We start from the raw sequence: 19,426 nt of genomic DNA on the forward strand, positions 1-19,426 counted from the left end.
GACATGCACCCACGTACATTATCGCTATTTTTCACAAATGAAATCAGAAAAGGGTAGAAGTTTTGTATGCATGCACATGAATGTGTGCACATATACACATATACGTTTACTCAGCCATACGTGCATGCATGGGAAATTTTGAAATTTGCTTGCTGACGTTACAGGTCGTTAGGTTTTGCGAAAATTTCACGAGGATTGCTAATAAGCGCCGAGAGTTAGTGCGAGCCGTTATTTTTCCACTTTATATGAGTGAACTCTAAAAATCGCTGTACTCAATGCGATTTTCGAGCCATTTAAATTTTTTTGTTTTTGTGTACTTCCACCCTAAATATTTTCAGGGCGTTTATTTTTGTTATTAAAATGGTCGAACTTTTTCTACCGCCGTAAAGTAACAAGCAAGTACAAATATATATATATATATATATATATATATATATATATATATATATACATACATAGAACAGTACTTCCCTTCTGTGCTTTGCAATCGCGAAAAATTGCAGCCGCGCGCAAAATTTGAGATCATCACGAGAAATTAGCAACTTCTTTTATACAACTGTGCTGTGCTAAAAATGAATAACAGTAAAAATAATAACACATTGTTGTTTTTGTTTCATTGACATATCATTTTATGTTTCGTGCTTTTAATAAATATTTCAACTTAGGCGCGTCTAAGATCTACATTTTTTTTATTATATTTATTTTTTTAATTTTTGTTTTTCATTTAACTCGTAGTATACAAATTTTTTACATTTCTTATTCACAATAAATATTATTGAATTGCTTAATTTTTCATTCATTTTCAGCTTTTTTCACAATAAATTTTAGTTCACACATTTTCAACGATTTAGTTGTAATTTAAAATATTTGCTTTGTGGTCGGTAAAACTTTTTTTTAATTTCATTTGCTTAAAATATTTCTGTGCAGAATTCAAATGTATATGAATAGTTTTTCATACAAGTAGCGCTTAGAAATTAATAAATTCATTACATTGTGTTACTCCATAGTTTGTGTGTATATGTGTATGTGTACTTTCCAGTTCTGTTGTGCGTTGTCATTTGTAAAAAAGTATTTTTTTAATAATTACAACTAAGCAAATTGTATGGATGCATGTGTGTGCAAACCACTAAAATTGTGCTGACTTGATTTGTGACACTGAAAAAAATGTATAGGTTGGTGTTTCCAAAAAAGTTTTATTAGCTTTTTATTAAAAACATTAATGAACAACTCAAGTGAGCCACAAACTTTGTGTATTCATTTTGAATTCTTAAACGACGATATGCCAAAGTTTCAAATTTTTTAAGTGTTTACATATTTTTTTGTTTTTTTTACTTGTAAAATTAAGAAAAAAATTAATCGACTTTTAAATTTAGAATAATTTTGTGTTTGCTTGTTTTTCAAGTAATATTTGAACTAAGTATATTATGTATAAAATAAAAATAGCGTAGAAATTAAGTTTAATTTAGTTTAGGAATAAGGGACATCACTATCGAATGCTTTTTTTAATATAATAGTTTTGTCTTCACTTTATGATTTGTTTGTTTTGCTTGTGTACTACTTACGTAAGAGTTATAAAATGTATGCTAAATTTGTGTGAGAAATATAAATTTATAAATAAATGTTAACTAATTAACTAGAGGAGCGCAAAGGGCGGTTAAGTGTGCGGGGTGCCAGAATTTTGTGCGGCTAGAAACACAAAAAATGTTTATTACAAAATTATTTGATAGCATAAAATTTTTATCTACGGCAGCATACAACTTTTTGGCCTAAAAAAATTATATTGAAAAATAAGTTTAAGAAAGCATTGCAGCAACAATTAGACATTTTCAAAGTATATTTTTGAACTTAAAAATATTTATCTAATACGAAAAATATTTTTGAGTTCAAAAGTTGTGCACATATTTATAAAAAAAATTCGAAAAAAGTTTGAAGCCTATTTTGAACTCAACAAGATATTCACCAAAAATATAGTTTTAGTTGCTTTTTTATAAATTTTTGTTCCTAAAGACGTCCCTTAAAAATTACAAAAAATTGTATGCACCGCACAAAACACAAACACACCGCACGAACAATTGATAATTTAGAATTGTGTTTGTTAAATAAACTAATAGAAAGTCAAAAGAGCGTAAATTTAATCAAAAAAATTAAAATCAATATTTACAAGTCACTTAATTTCGTTTTTTGTTTTTGTTGCTGCGCGCCACGCCGCAAACTGCTTTTCGGAAAAAAATGTGTACCTAAATAAAATTATGTGCGGGCGTAGCACAAAAGGTTCAATTTCTTGAACAGTGGAATTTTTGTGAAAAGGATTCTAAAATCTAAGCATTTGCAAGTAATCTGTAATATGTCGAATAAATGGCAATTTTACTAGCAAAAGTTATTTTATACAAACTAATTTTTGAAACATGAAAATTTCGCTTTTTTTTGTTTTTGTTTTTAGTTGCATGCAACAAGTTAAAATGCCAATCTAACAGACACTTTCTTTTGTCTTTTTTGTTTATAGTTTAGCAGAGTGGCTTTGTCATTTACACCTTAGTTTTAATAAGAAGTATTTTTTAATTCAATATTCGTCACAGCAATCAGCGCACTCCACTAAAAAAAAATGAATAAAAAAACAAGATTTTGAAAAATTCGCACATAATTTATATGACAGAGAAAGATCCAAAATGTCTGATCGGCAAATGTGTGGCTGCGTCATGCAAAAATTACTCGTCGTTTGCTACTAGCGGAATGCGTCATTTCTAGGCTTTTCGCTTATTAAATATTTAAATTTAGTAAATTGTTATAATTAAAAATTTCATAACGCTAAGTTTCTTTCTTGTAAATTCTACGAAGCACACAACATACAGCAAATTTGGTTTTTTTTTGTGAATTTTTTTAATTTCTAAAAAAAATGTCAGTATTTGCCTTCTCACCACCATTCGCGTTCGTTCGCTCTTCGCTTCTCGCAATTGCGCACATCTAATTTATTTAAATATAATTAATTTTAATTTATATCTATACGTCTTTTTTACAATGAATTTCTTATCAACGTCAGTCCTTTTCAATAGCGAAAAATTACAGAAAAATTTAAGTATGTAAATATGCGTGTATGTAAGATATTTGAAAAGGTGCTGCAGCACATTTTCGCTTGTGAAAATTCTTGCATTTACATGAAAAAAAAAATTATATTAATATAGAAAATAAGATTTTTTTTGTAAAAAATATCGTAGCAAATGTAGCAACAGCTCGTTACGCGTGCCCCCACCAACGCGCTAACACCATACGCACGCGTTCACCGTGTCCGCTCACCTCGCTTGACGCCACAGCCAAAAACTGCTCACCTACAACACGCGCTCACATATGTGGCGTGCCACACATCACCGCACGCGCCTGTTGTTGTTGTTGATGCGCTGTAGATGCCGCCGCACTGCTCCCCGCCGCCGCGGCCGCTGCCGCTGCTGCTGCTGATGCAGCCATCATTTGTGACGCACAGCCACCACTCACACCCGCCGCCGCCAACGATTGCCACCGCTGACTGCAATAGGCGCTCTCACCTAGCACTGAGATGCGTTTTCCTTCGGCTATGCCGCCGCCGCCGCCATTGCTGCTATGGACACCATAGTCTTTGGTTGCACCAGCAACACCACCACCACCAACAGCGCCATTACCGCCGATCACTCCACTCATGCCGGCGCCAGCAGCATTTGCAGCCGCAGCAGCAGCACTTGCACCGGCTACAGCACTGGCGGCACTGTGCAACAGTTGCGAGGCGCGGTGCATTAGAGTGGGGTCAGTGTTGAGTTGTTTCTGTGATTTGGCGCGTTGCAGAGGCGCTATTTGGCCGACACCACAAAATTCCGAATTGGCGTTATTATCTGCTGCATAATTGGCTAACGCTGTGCCATAAAGCGATGTATTCAAGCAGTCATCTGTACTCGGTGAAGCGGAAATGTTATTCACTGATTTGTCCCAGGTGTTCTTAATAATGTTTGGATTTGAATTGTCGAAGGCCAGCCCCGAGGAAGAGGTGCGCTTTATGCCCAAGCCTACACCGCCTACCACGCCGCTCATAACGCCCATACCAGCGCCGCTGTTTACGTTGTGATGCAGCGTCGCCACTGCGTTTTGTTCGTTCTGTTTGCGGGCCTCCGCATCGTCCTTCTCCTGAGCACGCTTACGCTTGCGCTTCATGCAAACCACAACACAAGCTGCAATCACCGCCACTACAGGCATAGCGACCGAAAGTATAGCAATCAGAAAGACTTGTCCACTTGTCAAACCGTCACTGCGTGCTTGTGGCATCGCTTCGTATTGGCGTGCATTATACGTAGTCGATGCGTAAGACTCATCCTCACATTGTTTACCGCGGAAGTTGTTGGCGCAAACGCAGTGGAAACTATTGACGCGATTTACGCAGGTGCCACCATTGCGACAAGGTGCCGACATGCACTCGTCAATGTCAATAGAACAATCTTTGCCTGCGAAGCCAGCGCGACATGTGCATCTGTAGTCATTGTTGAGGTTCGTGCAGACGCCGCCATTCGCACAAGGCTTCGTTAAGCACAAATCTACTTTATCTGCGCACAAAGAACCCAAGTATCCAGGCACGCATTGGCAACGAAACTGATTGACCATGTCGATGCAGGTGCCGCCGTTCTGACACGGATTGCCCTGACAATCATCTATGTTCTGCTCACACATGCTACCTGTAAAACCACTACGACACTGACATTGGTGATTTCCAGACGGAGTCATGAAACAGCTACCACCATTTTGGCAGGGGTTCGGATTACAGTTGTCCACATGCAGTTCACAGATACGCCCGCTGTAGCCGCTCGGACAGTCGCATTGAAATCCTTTCGTAGTGTTGCGGCAACTGCCGTGACGACACGGTTTATCCAGGCAAGTGATCATTCTTTCTGCGCACAACGGACCTCCCCAATCTTTCAAACAATCACACTTGTAGCCACGCTTGGAAGCATCATCACGACAAGAGCCGCCATTCTGACAGGGATTAGCCTCCTTGCATGAAGAGATCTCAGTCTGGCACTCAGAGCCAAGGAAATTCGGCGGACACTTGCAGGTGTATAGATCAGGGCCGGTATTAAAACAGGTGCCGCCATTTTGACAGGGACGATGGTTGGTGCAGTAGTTCAGATCCTGATTGCAAAGCAAACCGCCCCAGCCTTCCTTACAGATGCATTTCCACGGTTTGTTGCATGTGCCGTGCACACAGCCGGGATACGGTTCACATTCGTTGCACAGAGGCCCCTTATAGCCGGTTTGGCAACTGTAAAGAGAGAAAAAAGGTAGAGAGAGAGGTTAATAACTAAACTCCATTTGGTATGTAACTAAGCTAAATACCTATGTGAGAAGCAAAGTGCGATATTGCTATTTGGAAAACGCTCACAAACAAGCTAAGAAAGTGAGGTGTGGATGCTTAACGAATATTTAGAAATAAATTAAATTAGAAAAAACGTTTACATAATCTATTCGATTGAGAGAGTAGATTAACGCAAGGAATATATATTATAATATATATATAAAATGGTTTGTATTCGTGTTAAATAATACTAAATGTAGACTTTTTAGGTAACATACGGGTACAACAAGAACTTTCGCTACACACGGAAACCAAGTAGCACCCAGCCTTTATCAATGGCTTAGCATATACGAAGAAAGAGCACATCAAAATTATTAAAGGTGCACGACGGAAAGTATTTGATTGTTTGGGACGATGAAGCCCACGTCATCACTAGCTTCTCAGATCGGAGATGCCAAACCATGCTGCGGTGGCAAAGCCGATGGGACACTGAACCGAGTGGCAGATGGACGGCGAAACTTATTCCATCAATTGACAAATGGGTCCAACGGAACTTCGGGGAAGTGAACTACTTCTTAACTCAGTTCCTCTCGGGCCACGGATACTTCCGAAGATACACCTATACCGCATGGGCAAGGGAACCGATTCCAAGTGCATATACTGCAAAGCGCTGAGCGATGACGCTGCACACACATTTTGAACCCTACCTCACCCACAAAAAAAAAGAAGAAGAGTGCGCTTAAAGTGTTCCAATTTGCAAGTAAGCTTTAGAACGAAGTGATAAATATCCAACTCAACACAGCAGAGAGGGAGGGTAACACAAAAGACGAAAGCAACGATATTTTGAACGAGTTGGCGTTGCCGGCGTATTTTAAAAATTCTCGCACGTATGCAGTAAACATGTTGTTGCATTTAATTATCATTCATGCAACAATCAGGCGAAATGCGGCAAAGAGCAAGACAAGTGAAAGAAACATAAAAAGTTGGGAAAATGAGCCATACACTGGACGCCTGACTGCAAGCGATCACAGCTTTTAAGAGAATGATTTGAAAGGAGTCAGAGTAGAAGATAAATAAAAGGAATTATATAAATATAAACAAATTTTTTTACTATAATTGCTGCTGGTCGTTGCGTGGACCACGTGGTCAGTCAATGCTTTTAATGCGAGTCAAGCATTTTTTGGTCTTTCCCCGCCCCCCATTTAATTTTTTTACCAAGACGGGATCACTTGCCGCTGCTGAGTTGGCAGCTTGTGTTTTCGTGTTAGTTCTGCATTATTATTGTCATTATTAAATTAAATAACTTTTTTCTTACTCATTTCGGCTGTGTGCATCATATCCCTTATTCTCGTGCTCACTACTACCGCGACTTAAAATAAAATTTCGAACGTGATCGCTTCTTCCTTTTTCCACTAAAATAACTTGACGCACTGTGGCATGCCAGTGGTAGAGGCAACAAGAAAAGATCAGACATTGTTGGAGCTTACTTGATATTGCTTTGAGTTGTGTTTAATCAGTAAAGTAAGTGATTGTCTGTGAGTGTGTGTCATTGCGCGCGTACATTTGTGTTTGCGCATTTGCCATGCATGTGCTTATTGGCCGTGAGAAATAATTTGCAAAAATGGTCACACACCATAAACACACACAACAACTGGATGGACGACGGATGGCTGGACAAAGAGCGACAAACAGACATACAGACATATAGATAGAGTGAGACTGACAAACAGAAATATGCGCACAGAAAGTACCAAAGGCAAGTAAGAAGTCAAAGTACATATGCATGTATGTAAGTGGAACGCGTGGAGAAGATGCAGTGCGAATAAAAAGTGCACACAATGAGAGATCAGCGCTCATGTTCACACACCGGCGCACAAACCTAGGTCCAGTTACGCTTAAAAGCACCTCGACTAGCTACGCATACACAATGCGCTTACATTCAACATTGCTTTGACGGGCACACCAACTTGAGACCAAGTAAAAGATCACCATGATCACCGGCTAGCTGCGCACTGTGCACTACGTCCGCGTCACCTTTCGCCAAATGACCAACTGCAAGTGGAGTTATTTACTGTGTGCGTTTCGTTTTTTTTTCGTATAGCTTCCACCCGCTGCAGTTAACTGCGAAGATAAGTGCGCAGAGTCAGTTCCCGATTTTTTGGATCTTGCCTCTTTCACTCCTGGCTGCTGCTCGACCAGTGGCAGTCAGTCAAGCAGTCAATGCGTTAGTTTGTCTTTGCGCCTGTCACTCAGCAACACCAGTGACAACGGCGAGTTAGCCGTGCCCGTTGGTCGGTCAGTTGCCAACTGGGGTTGGTAGGTTGCTTCTGATCGCGCGGATCTTCTTTGCTGATCGTGCACATATGAGTAATGCGGGAATATGTATATTTAAAATCAATTGCTTGGCTATTGCTCGTGGCAATGTTGGTGACACTCACACCAAGCACATATGCGTGGATAGGCATGCTTTTTTTGTTTTTGACTATGCTCGTATTTCTAAAGATGATTTCAGTTGATGTTGAAGTCGTAGTTTGATTTGCGACTGACAGACGTGCGCTCACTTGTCATTCACTTTTGTTGCTGCTACCATCAACTAATGATGGCAAGTGAATCGCGTTGGCGCTTTCGAAAAGTGAAAAAGTGTACACCAATATAATACGTTTTGCGATTTAAGTAGGAAGTGGGGGTGATATGATATTTTTAGCATTTTAGTATCTGCCTTCATCGATGGGGGGTTTTGAACTCGGTAAAATTTTCTAGCAAAACTTACAAAAAAAAAAAAAAATTCAAAAAAAGGAAACAAAAAAATAAAAGACTAAAGAATATGTATACCGAGGAGCTACGCTTTCTCCATGCCATTCAAATGATTAAATTTTTCACACGCAAATTTTTTTTTTCGTAAATTCACCAAAAAGCAACGCTTGACCCAGTTGCGAAAAAATTGCGAAACTCAGCAAAAAAAATATACTCCTTTTTTTCTTAGGCAGCAAGTATGATCTATTATGTGCTATTAAGCGTGAGGCGTATACAAGAAGTTGCTCCAGTAAAAAGAAATGAATGTCAAAAATCTTCAATGACAACAATTTAGAAAGCATTGCAAATATATTTGTTAGTAATGTGGCTCAACAAATTTTACTTAAACACACACGAGCTTGTATGTAGATGATATTTGCAGTACTTTCAACGACAAACTGGCACGCATGCGCAGCGACGGTGAATTGTCTACTACAAAAAATGCTGTTTACAAGCGGTTGGAGTGCTTATTAATGTGATTCGAACAAAGACAAAAAAAAAAGTATGATTATGTTGTTGTTATTGTCGTCACAGTTGCTTGCTACACTCCAGTTATGATAGTCAGCTAACAAAAGCACGTCAAAAGCCAGCATAACAAGCTACTTCATTAAAATCAATTTTAATTTTAAAGTTGCCAAGAAAAAAATTCAAAATGTAACATAAATGAAGTAGTTAGAGGAGTGTTTGAGAGGTGGAAAACGAAGGAAATAGAGTAAATCAAAAAATGGCCGCTAGCTGTAGAGCAAATATACTGCATAAACATACAGTGAGAGTCATTGAAAATCGAGCAGCTATTTTTTTACAATGTTTTCAAAGTGTATTGGTTTCCGGTTATTTTTTTTTGAGACCGAAGGTGGCCACAGAAGTGCCGCAGTAGCTCCTCACCTATTTCTGATACGTGCTGATATTTTCTGCTTGTCAATTTATAAAAAAAAATGGAGTTCATATTCCCAGAAAAACAATATGGATGGATTATAGTCAAGAAAAATTAGCACAATTGTATCAGATTTAAAAGAAAAAATACATATATAGTTTTGTACATCATTAAATCTTATTAGTGTGTAACTTTACCTAGCTAATGGTAACAGTGTAGAAGTTGTAAAGTTTCTGCTGAGCACTCTCGCCATAGCACGCATTCATAAACATAATCTTTATTTCTATGGAGAAAATGTGCACGGGTTAACAATCGGGTTATTGCAAAATTCAAATTCGGGTCGTCAAAAATTGGACTGATCGAACGTAACTGCATATTCAAAAAATTAGCAAAAAATAACAAAATAAAAAGAACTTTGAAAACATTGCAAAAACACAGCGGTACAAATTTCAGTAGCACTCACTGCCTATAATTTAGATGTCTATGTGTATTTATACCATACTTGAAAGTCCAAAGAGCAGAAAGATTTCACTGCGTTCCCAGATCCCTCAAGATCAGATAAAGAAGAGCGCAAGTTTACAAACAAAAAGCTAGCTGGCTGTTACTTGCTACGTTTCTTAGCAGACAATTTTAGCGTCATATTTATTTGTGTTTCGCGGCGCAACTGCCAATGAGTATGCAAATTTTTGAAAACGATTCATATATTAATATACGCACCGTTGAAGAACAGACCTAGCTGAAAGGAACAACCTGCCATGCCAGCCACAATCAGCACTCTGCACGAGCCTGCTTATTTTCTCACTTGACTGACTCTGCCGTGGCTGAGTAAATCAATGAAAATGCAAATAAATCAACTTAAGGGCTTTTCTTTAACTCATAAGCAAGTCAACCAAAGGCAATGGCACAACCAACAAGGCCGCTAGCAACTAGTGAGTAATGAGAAATCAAAACAAAAACAGTTACAAAAAAAAAAAAGAAAAAAAAAAAAAAAGTTGAGCTGCTTGAGATTGCAGTAGAGGCAGACTTTCAGGCAGAAGACACAAGACGAATCACCTGTTCCACAGATAATCAGCAAACGTAGAAAAAATCGGAGTTAAAAAAAGTCGCATCGTTGAAGGTACTGATGGTAGTAGTGTCGGTGTAACATTCAAATGACGCACACCAGCATGCAGGAGATTGCAGCTGTAGAAGTTGCGTTGTCAGCAAGCAACAAGTGGTCAGTTTGGCTGCCACGCACTGGAGTATGAGTGAGTCCACCCGGTTGTCAGTTGTTTATGGGTTGGGTGAGTGTTTGCAAACCGTGGCCAGAGCAAGCGGACAAGCGCAAATTGCCATAACAACTGGCTGAAATGGTGGACGCATGATTACAACGACAAAAGCCTAGTTAGTGGAGAGCCTGACAAGTCAGTCAGTCTGTCGTTCCAGCACTATACCGCGTATGCAAATATGACAAAAATACAATAGAGGTATTATTCAAAAGTAAAAAAAAAACCAAAAAGAAAAAAAATTTAAAATAAAAAAGACAAAAAGACAAAAAGGTGCAAAAACTCCATTGAAAAGCATAACGATCAAGGCAATCTTTCGTAAAATTTATTGATAATAACATTTGCTATGCAGCCTCATTTGAAAAGAAAGTAAATAACTATGAACTTTACTCCAAAGCAATTTGTGATTGGTGTCGTGACGATCGTGCTGATCATGGCGCTCATGAGCTTCAACAAAAAGCTGTAAACTAAAAACAGAATTGCTCATAAATGAAATAATTAACCAATATCGGTGTAAGAAGTTGAAAAATTCGAATAAAGAATTTAAATTATTTATAATGCAAGGCTAAGGATCACGCGAGCCAAAGAATTAATTTCGGCATTTTATGGTAAAAGAAAAGGTTTTTTATGGTACTTGCAAAAGAAAATTATTAACACTAAAAGAAGTTGCAAAAGTGAAACGAAAACGCTATAAAACGATATATTGTAAAATTCTTGTTTTTAATATTTTCTATGCAACAAAAAGAAAATATGTTTACCATGAAAGTTTTTTGTAACGACCTACAGATAATAAAAATGAAATGCGCCGGCGATGAGTGATCATGTAGATGTAGAGCGAAACTATTGGCAATTACATATACATTTTTGTTGATTTTAAACTCAAATTGCCTAAACCAAAGCTTTTGTATAATGATAAGCTGAAGATTTTGTGGATCGTGTTATGATCTGAAAGAAAGTTTTTTTTTTATTGGAAAACTTCTATTAGATATAACAAAAATAAAAAAATGAATATGCAGACGATCAGTGATCGTGCAGAGATCTAGAGAATTGTATTAATTTTGGACACAGAAAGGACAAATTTGAAAATCTTAAAATAAAAAAGCTGTTAGGTCTGATTTTCCATCAGATGCTATCTGAAATTTCATCGTACATAGTTAACTCCAGCAAAGCCTTCTTTTTATTGGATAACATAGATCTGGAGCATGTATTGGCAATTTGGAATGCAGATGGTTGGTGAACTTAAAGTTATTACTGACAAGCTGAGAGAAACGATCGTGTAATGATCTACTGGCACTCCCGAAAACATGAAGCACGAAACCCATGGTGTTCTACAAAAAGTAACGTTCGCTAAAAATGTGGGAAAGGTACTATAGTCTAAGCAACTTTGCTGTGTGTCGAGGATCAGTGGCGATCACATCACATCACAATTTTTGCTTTTTCACAAAATGTTAAAAAAAATATTAGTAAACTGTTGGCGAAAAGACATTTCCTGCTTTTTTTTACTTTTTTTCTATTTCGCTGTGCAAACACTCAATAGAGTACTAAATTTAAAATAATATTACCTTCACTATTAGCAAAAATATAAAAGCATACAATGAAGTGAAGCGCTTGAATGCAGAGCATACAAATTTCATAAATTCCATTTAAATAATACAAATAAATGAAAGAAAATTGTAATTGATATGCCGTATGCAAGGCAGCAAGTAACCTAAATCGTAAATTATGCGAGGTTATTAGCAAGAATAAGAAGAATATAACGACATGCAAATCGACGGTGATATGCCCAACCTTAAATGAAAAATGAAGAGCGCAAAGGGGAAAGGATAGGGCGAAAAATACAATAATCAACCTTTTGTGGAACTAAAAACAAACAGAAGCAAAAGTGAGTGGTGGGATAGCAGCGAATAGACGAAGAGGGCGATTGCCTGGGCGAATAGAATTTTCATAGGCTGAGAAAAGGGCCTTCACCTAAAAATCAATTACCAATAATTCATTTGAATTCAACGAATTGCCATAAAATGCCAGTGAGAATGGGAGTTGTTGAGCGGTTAAAGGCGTAGTTAATAGTCAAGGGGAACGCGCCACGCTGTGGAATTGCGGCCATAAATCAGTTGATATGCAAAAAATCACAACGCACAAACATGGCCAACATCATTTGCGCAAAGGTGCAATGATGAGTGTGAAGTATTGTGTATATACAGTTGCGGACAAAGAAATATGGGCAGGTGGGATATAAAGGTCAGCAGAAATAATATTCCGAGGAAGGCTACTTCTTTAGTGTAAAAACAGGAACAGGAAAAATTCAAGAACTCCGAATTATAAAAAAAAAATCACTGAAAGTGACCAGAGCAAAATTTTTACTCCGATAAAATACAAAATTTTTAATCCCTGAGGTGAATTCCACGTCAGTGTAGCATTTGGATAGATAGGGCTTAGAACTAGAAGGCAATAGTAACAATTTGGAAAATATACTCGAACCTGCGATATAAAGTAGGTCTTCCCAGAAATTGGGATACAATGTATTTAGTTCGAGAACAGTTCGCTGCAAACTTCAAGAATCTTTTCGTGAACAGAATTTTAATAAATCGTACCTACTAATTTACAATGTGATTTAACATTTTTTAGTTACACACTCATGGCAAATAAAGTAGGTTTGCGACATTTTGACCAGTCGTGGCTATTTTACTTTTCTTTATTTGGTGTATACTAATTTTTTATAAAAGTTTAACTTCTTATGCAACAAAAATCATACAAATCGTTTCTCAAACTTTGAGCAAAAAATATGAAGATTTCGCAAACTTCACACAATTGGCAAGTGTCTTACAAAAACCGTTGATTTAAAAAAACATTTTTGCTGCCGCACGTTCGACAAATTTTTTGTGCGGAAGAAAATTGTTAGCATCGTTAAAAAAAAAAAACAATAACACAGCTAACACTCAAAATTTGGTGGCTCGAATTATTGTGCCCGCTACTGTATGTATGTGTGTGAGTGTGTGTAGCATTAGGCGAAGACTGTTGTGCTAAGAAGTGCGTTAGCTTGCCACAAGCCGGCACGCACTGTGCAGTGCAAGCAACCTACAAGTGGAACAGCAACTATAACAATAAAAACAAGAAAAGTATGTGCGCTCACACGCATACAAATATTTGTTTGAGTACATTTCTGAGCACCTTTCCTTTGAGCTACTTATTTGAGTAACTTTTGCTTTTGTTGTTCTTTTAGATATTTATTGTTTGTAAGTTGTTGGTTGGCATGAAATCGCCGGTTGGTAAATGTACTGATATGCGTGTAATGTTTCTTATTTCATTTTATTGCTTCGCTATTTTACTTGTTATTGTTGTTGCTGGTGTTTTAAGGCATGGTCATTGCTTACTAGCAGCGGACTCATGTCCAAACGTACTTATGTACATATGTATGTATGTAGTGCGGTTCGTATGAAGCAGCGCGCCTCACGTGAATGCGTGCGGAATTATTAAAACATTCCCACACATTACAACAGCACATCAACGCTACAGAAGCAGCAACACCAACAAATCCACAAGCAAATGGCATAACAATAATAATAAAACAAAAAACAGGAGAACGTGTATGCGCGGATTCTTAAACGTTTCAGCAACAATAAAAAAAACGCAGCAAAGTAAATGAAAACAACAGCAAGGTGTAAGCAAATGCAGACAGCTTAAAGCTGCTCTTGTTTGTTGTACTTGCAGTGCAATTGTTGTTTTTTTATTTTTATTTTTAAATTTGTGTGTATGCATGTGTGTCTAAGCACTTCCAAAGAAAACTGATTTAAATTTTATTGCTTTTGCTTAACCAAGGTGAGCGCAACATTTGCCAACTTTGTAGCAAATACATTTTTCTTGCGGTTGTTGCTTGTACTGATAACTTCTAAGCAAGCGCTCGCCCACTTGCACCGCCACCGGCCGGTCGGCCGCTCATCCAACAGTAGTTGGCAATTCAATTGAAGCAGCATTTCGCGCTTCAGCACCGCCAATATTTTAATTTTTCCCAACTTCGACTTTGTTATTGTGTTGTATTAGGTTGCAGCAAAGTACTTGGTAAGTGCTGCACCAAGATGATTTTTTTAATTAAATTAATTATAACAATTATTTTTGAGTGTGTGCTATATGTACATGTATGGGCGTTAAAGCGACAGCAATAAATGTTGAATGGCATAGCAACCGCTTCAAATGGACGAGAGCTGTTGCTCGTAAAGCAACACTGCGCTAAAACGTGGCAACTAAAAAACTTAAGAAAAAAACTAGCGTGGCAGTTGCAAGCACTGCTAACTTCACTCAAATAGTAAGCCACTACCTGTTAGCAGCATACACACACACACACACACAAGCTCATAAGTGCACATAATATTTCCAGCTGCCTTTCAAGCCAGTTTTTATGTCTGTTGTTTACTTGTGCTTATCTGCCAACAGCACATCATCATTATAAACAACAACAATCATATCAAGAAATTAATATAAACTGAAGGAACAAAAACAACAGCGATATTATACGCCTGCATAAATAAGAATATATGTATATAAGCATGTCTGTATGTATTCACTAGGCTGTTGCTAGTAACAGCCGGCTACTAGTCGCCAGCAACATCCACCGGCATTATCGTCATTTTGCTGGCTTATGCTTACTGCTTCAGTAATGTTGCGGTTGCTTTTGTTTTTTATGTTTTGTTGTATACATCATTGTGTTGCTGTGCTGCTGTCTGTCAACTGCGCCACAATTACCGTTGAAAGATGCACACACACGCAGGTGTATGCGTTATGGGACCCTTTGAAACCAGTAGCAACACAAAAGTCAACAGCGGCAGTGTAATGTATGTGTATACATATGTATGTAGTAGAATTGACCAACACACACATACATAATATTGCAGCTGTATTTGTGGTAACTTCTGCCACTTCACTTACACACGCCACTGTTGCACACACACAGTTGATACACACCAGTTCATATTTCGTCTGCTACGTGTATTATTTGTTGTTGTTGTTTTAATGTTATTAATATTGTCAATATATCTCATAGCACAATTCACCTGTCGTCATCAGCACTGCAGAGAACTTGAAATGTTGCTGCCGTTCATTGCTACTTTTAATTTTTGCGACGAATTAATGTGTAGATGTATCTCTGCCACTATTAAGTAGAATGAAATTGTTGCGCACGAAGCAAGGTGCGCCGTTGGTATTGCAGTTTAGTTGTTTTTTTATTTTTTATTTTTATTATTAAACACGCAATTCGGTTTCAGCTTCTTCTTCGCCTTCATTTCATAAGCATTATTTATTTGTAGTATTGTCTTTGCTATTGTTGCTTTGTTGCTGTGGAAGTGTTGAGTTGCTAACAGCAGCTATTGAAAAAAGTCAGCTGCTACTTTGCGCAGAGTACGGAGACTTACTGAAAAATATGAGCTAGTGAAGGAACATGTTGCGTCAAAGTCGAAATTTTTTAGAGGTGGCGAGAGTTTAAAGACTGTAGTTAGTGTTAATGTTGAAGAATGAATTCGAAAAATTGGAGCAGTGCAACATATTGCTGCTCCGATGATATGTTGCTGAAGACATTTTATAAGTAAACATCAATTTTATAAACCATTAAACAGAAATAGATGCATGGATATACCTATTTTTGATTTTCGTGGCAATATACATACATTTCGTGCAACATGTTGCTAGTATTACTATATATTGCTGATGAGAAGTATTTAAACCAAAAATAATTTTTTAGATAAATAAGTTTGTGGTTTGGTATATTTTTGATAAAAAATTTTAATATAAAAAAAATATATAAAAAATACTGAATTTTTACTGCAAGCAGAGTATGACTGCAGGTATTTGAAGTCTATTTTCTCTTGTCACAAACATTTTTATTTATTTTTAAACATGAAAAACCTAAATGGGAGCAAATGTTAGAATATCTAAGGTACTTAACAAGCAAGCAACATGTTGCTGACGCAGAAATATGCTGCTAAGGTGCTTTTCAGACACTCAAACACCAAGTAACATGTTTCAAGTGCAACGCTGCGGCTTAACCTCTTCAGGTACATCGGCGCATATGTGTACGTTTAGGTTTCTTTTTTTTGTTTTTTTAGTTATTTCAAGAGAAATGAAGTAAAATTTTGTTAGAGAATATTTCACTACAGAATCCCTCAACTAAAGAAAAACAAATCGCTAAGTATAACGGAACGGATAACGGAATATTCTGCTTTATTCATGTTTTATAGCATTGCAACGATAACTTCTTGTGCGTAAAGTGTTCCCATTTATTCAAAAACAATCATTATTCGTATTACTTCCCAAATAAAATATCAGGTAAGTAAAATATAATCCCTTACAATGATTGTATAAGTTTAAAAATCGTATTTTGAATTATAAGTCGTATTTTATAGCCAATTATAAACGTAGGTACACATTTGTGTACAGTTATCGGCTGAGGTAGTATTTCTTGTGAAAATCGTTTCGAGTAACATTTCTCTCAGAATCGTGATTATGTTTGTGAAAGTCTGTTAACGATTCTTTGTTCTGATGGATTCAATTTTATACCCAGATTACAATGAAGGTAAAAAGAGGATACAATAAGGAGCAAATCATTGCAGAAAAACAAAATAATGTCTGCTGAGATGTTGAAGAGTTAGAAGAAGATTTGACGATTGAGCCCCAGAACCCAGAAAGACCTTTTATGAATGAGGAAGACTACACCGACTCCGATGGAAGTATTTATTTTCGCAACTCCAGAAAACTTAGACGTATTTTAGAAAGTGAGACTAGCGACGAGGAAGACCTATTAGGTATTAGACAACACCAACGGTCCCCGATTTGGTACACTGAGAAGGATAAGGAATTTTCCAGTACCCCACCACCTTTTGTGAGTCCCTTTGAAATTAAAATTACTGGTGAAACTCCATACGAATAGTTCAAAAATATATTTACCGACGAAATCTTGGAATATATAGATGAACTCTACGCTAAATGGCCACATAGGTATGTGGACATATTTTTTTTTTTTTGTTTTTTTTTTAAATTACTATTTTCTATTTTGTTTCTTATCTTACTGAAAATGAAAAATAAAATTAACGTTTTTTCACTTTAAAAAATTCGTCCCTGAAGAGGTTAAGTTACTTGAAGGTGCTGAAGAAAGTTGTTTCTATTAGCGCAACTACCAGACACTTGAAAGATAAACAGACAAATGAAGTTTCTTGTTTTTTATTCCTTAATCACTCCCCTAGGGAGCATAAGGCCTCAACAAGAATTCACCATCTGATACGATTTGTTGCTGTTGTACTTGCGTTATTACGCGCGATGTTAACTGCAGCTAACTCACGCAAGTCGATCTTCTCCAGGTGGTTTTGGGTCGCCCTCGCGCTTACGAAGCTAAATTTCTGCAATTCCGCCCAAGGTTAATGGCCAACAAAAATTTTTGGGAGAAAATATAAGTTTTTTCTAATACTAATTTAGTCCCTTCAATATGTTGTGTATGCTGAACTCTTCAAAAGCAAGAATTAAATTTTTAACGCACTTGGGAACGTACTCTTAACAATTTTGTGGAAGTGTCAAAAAGTGCGTTTTCAAAGATTTATTTTTTTACTTTTCCCTATATTCTCTTCCTACATCATAAAAAAGCTCCTCGTAAAAAATATCTGCTGTTAGGAGTCAGCTTAAAACTGTAGGTCGCTTCATTTGTGGAACAACTTCAAGACACACCCTACAAATAGGAGGAGGAGCTCGGCCAAACACCCAAAAAGGGTGTACGCACCAATTATATATATACATATATATTACAAAAACTTTTTTGTTTGTTTTTTAGGCATTACCAAACACTCAGAAACTAAATTATTTTAACACATTTACCACAAGAAAAAAAAAGCAGACAACCAGCCGCAAAACAGCTGACTTTGCTGGCGTTTAAAATCATTTTTCATATGAGTACCACAGCCTATAAAAACAATAGCAAAGAATATGTCACCATATATGCATAACTCTGACTGCATGCGTGACGGAAAAATTATTGCCGCAAAAAAAAAAACAAAAAACCGAAACAAAAAATCGGCTACTGTCACACGAAATTTCACTCAGCTGAGCTAAACTTGATTTATATGAGAAAACCATAAATATGAGTGTAGACTGTTAAACAAACTTATATATGAGTATAAGTATAAAGAAATAAAATGTTTGGAAAAATTCTGCTAGCACAGCAAAGTGTATTCTTTCACCTGGGCTGAAATAAAAAAAAGAAATTTAAAAATGTATATTGGTGACAGGCAAACGTAGCCACACAAACGAAAAACAGTCAGCTTTTTAATGTTGCTGGAAAGCAGACAACAAACGGTGCAGCCGTAGCTCATAGTTGCTATTGATGTATGTTGCCTTTGCCTCACGCTGCAGGCATAAAAATGTGGGAAAAATTTGTGATTCAATGTTTAACTTATTATTTTTCGTTGACTTGAATGGCTGGAGTTGACGTATTTTTGTACGTGAGTGTGAGTGATTCAATACTACAAATAAATGTGTACGTACATATGTGTGTGCTGCACGAGCATTTGCTTTTGAATCGTAATGCAAAACCTCAAATGAAATTAAAGACATCCAAAAAAATAAAGAATGGAAAAATCAAAACTTTAACAAAAACAAATATTAACATTAGAAGCCAGTATTTGCAACAAAAGAAATGTGTGGAAAAATTACTGCAGCGGTGCATCATCGTATTGCAGGTGCAGGGCAAAAACACCAAAAAAAATTTAGAAATTCAACACAGAGAAGACTATGAGCTGGGAGCAGAACGAAAGCAGACAAACTAACAGTGATTTCGCGGCGTTAGTGGGCATTGAGACATTCATTGCTTACTGCTTCAGGGCGGGCAGCCAGCCAGTTGATGATACAGGCATGCAAGTTAAAGCTAGGGGCAGTCGCATCACCTAATAGATAAACGAGTGTGTGATAGAGCGGTGGCGGCGGCGACGCTGCGCCATATTAGTCAGTGTGTTTAAAAGGTAAGAGTGAAGGGGGGGAAACGTTTAAAAACATTTAAAACAAATAAAGCGCCATTTGAGTTATGGGCTGCAGCAAATGTTATACGCCCTTCTTAATGGATTGCAAATGAAATGAAATACGCCACCACAGCTATGCAACCCAACAAAGGGCGCTGTGGCAATACACCAACAGCAGGGACAATATATCTATGTATTTATGTAT

General features: G+C 37.1%; 1 protein-coding gene across 1 annotated transcript in view; it reads right to left on the reverse strand.

Moving 5' to 3' along the window:
- Window positions 1–430: 430 nt before the first annotated feature.
- Window positions 431–19,426, reverse strand: part of LOC129246884 (neurogenic locus protein delta) — an 81,813-nt gene continuing 62,817 nt past the window's right edge. The window contains exon 6 of the mRNA XM_054885599.1: window positions 431–5,272. Within this exon, the coding sequence (XP_054741574.1) occupies window positions 3,337–5,272 (1,936 nt within the window). The 3' untranslated portion in view covers window positions 431–3,336. The remainder of the gene's footprint in view (window positions 5,273–19,426) is intronic.

This window comes from Anastrepha obliqua, chromosome 1 (genome assembly GCF_027943255.1).
Source record: "Anastrepha obliqua isolate idAnaObli1 chromosome 1, idAnaObli1_1.0, whole genome shotgun sequence".
NCBI lineage: Eukaryota > Metazoa > Arthropoda > Insecta > Diptera > Tephritidae > Anastrepha > Anastrepha obliqua.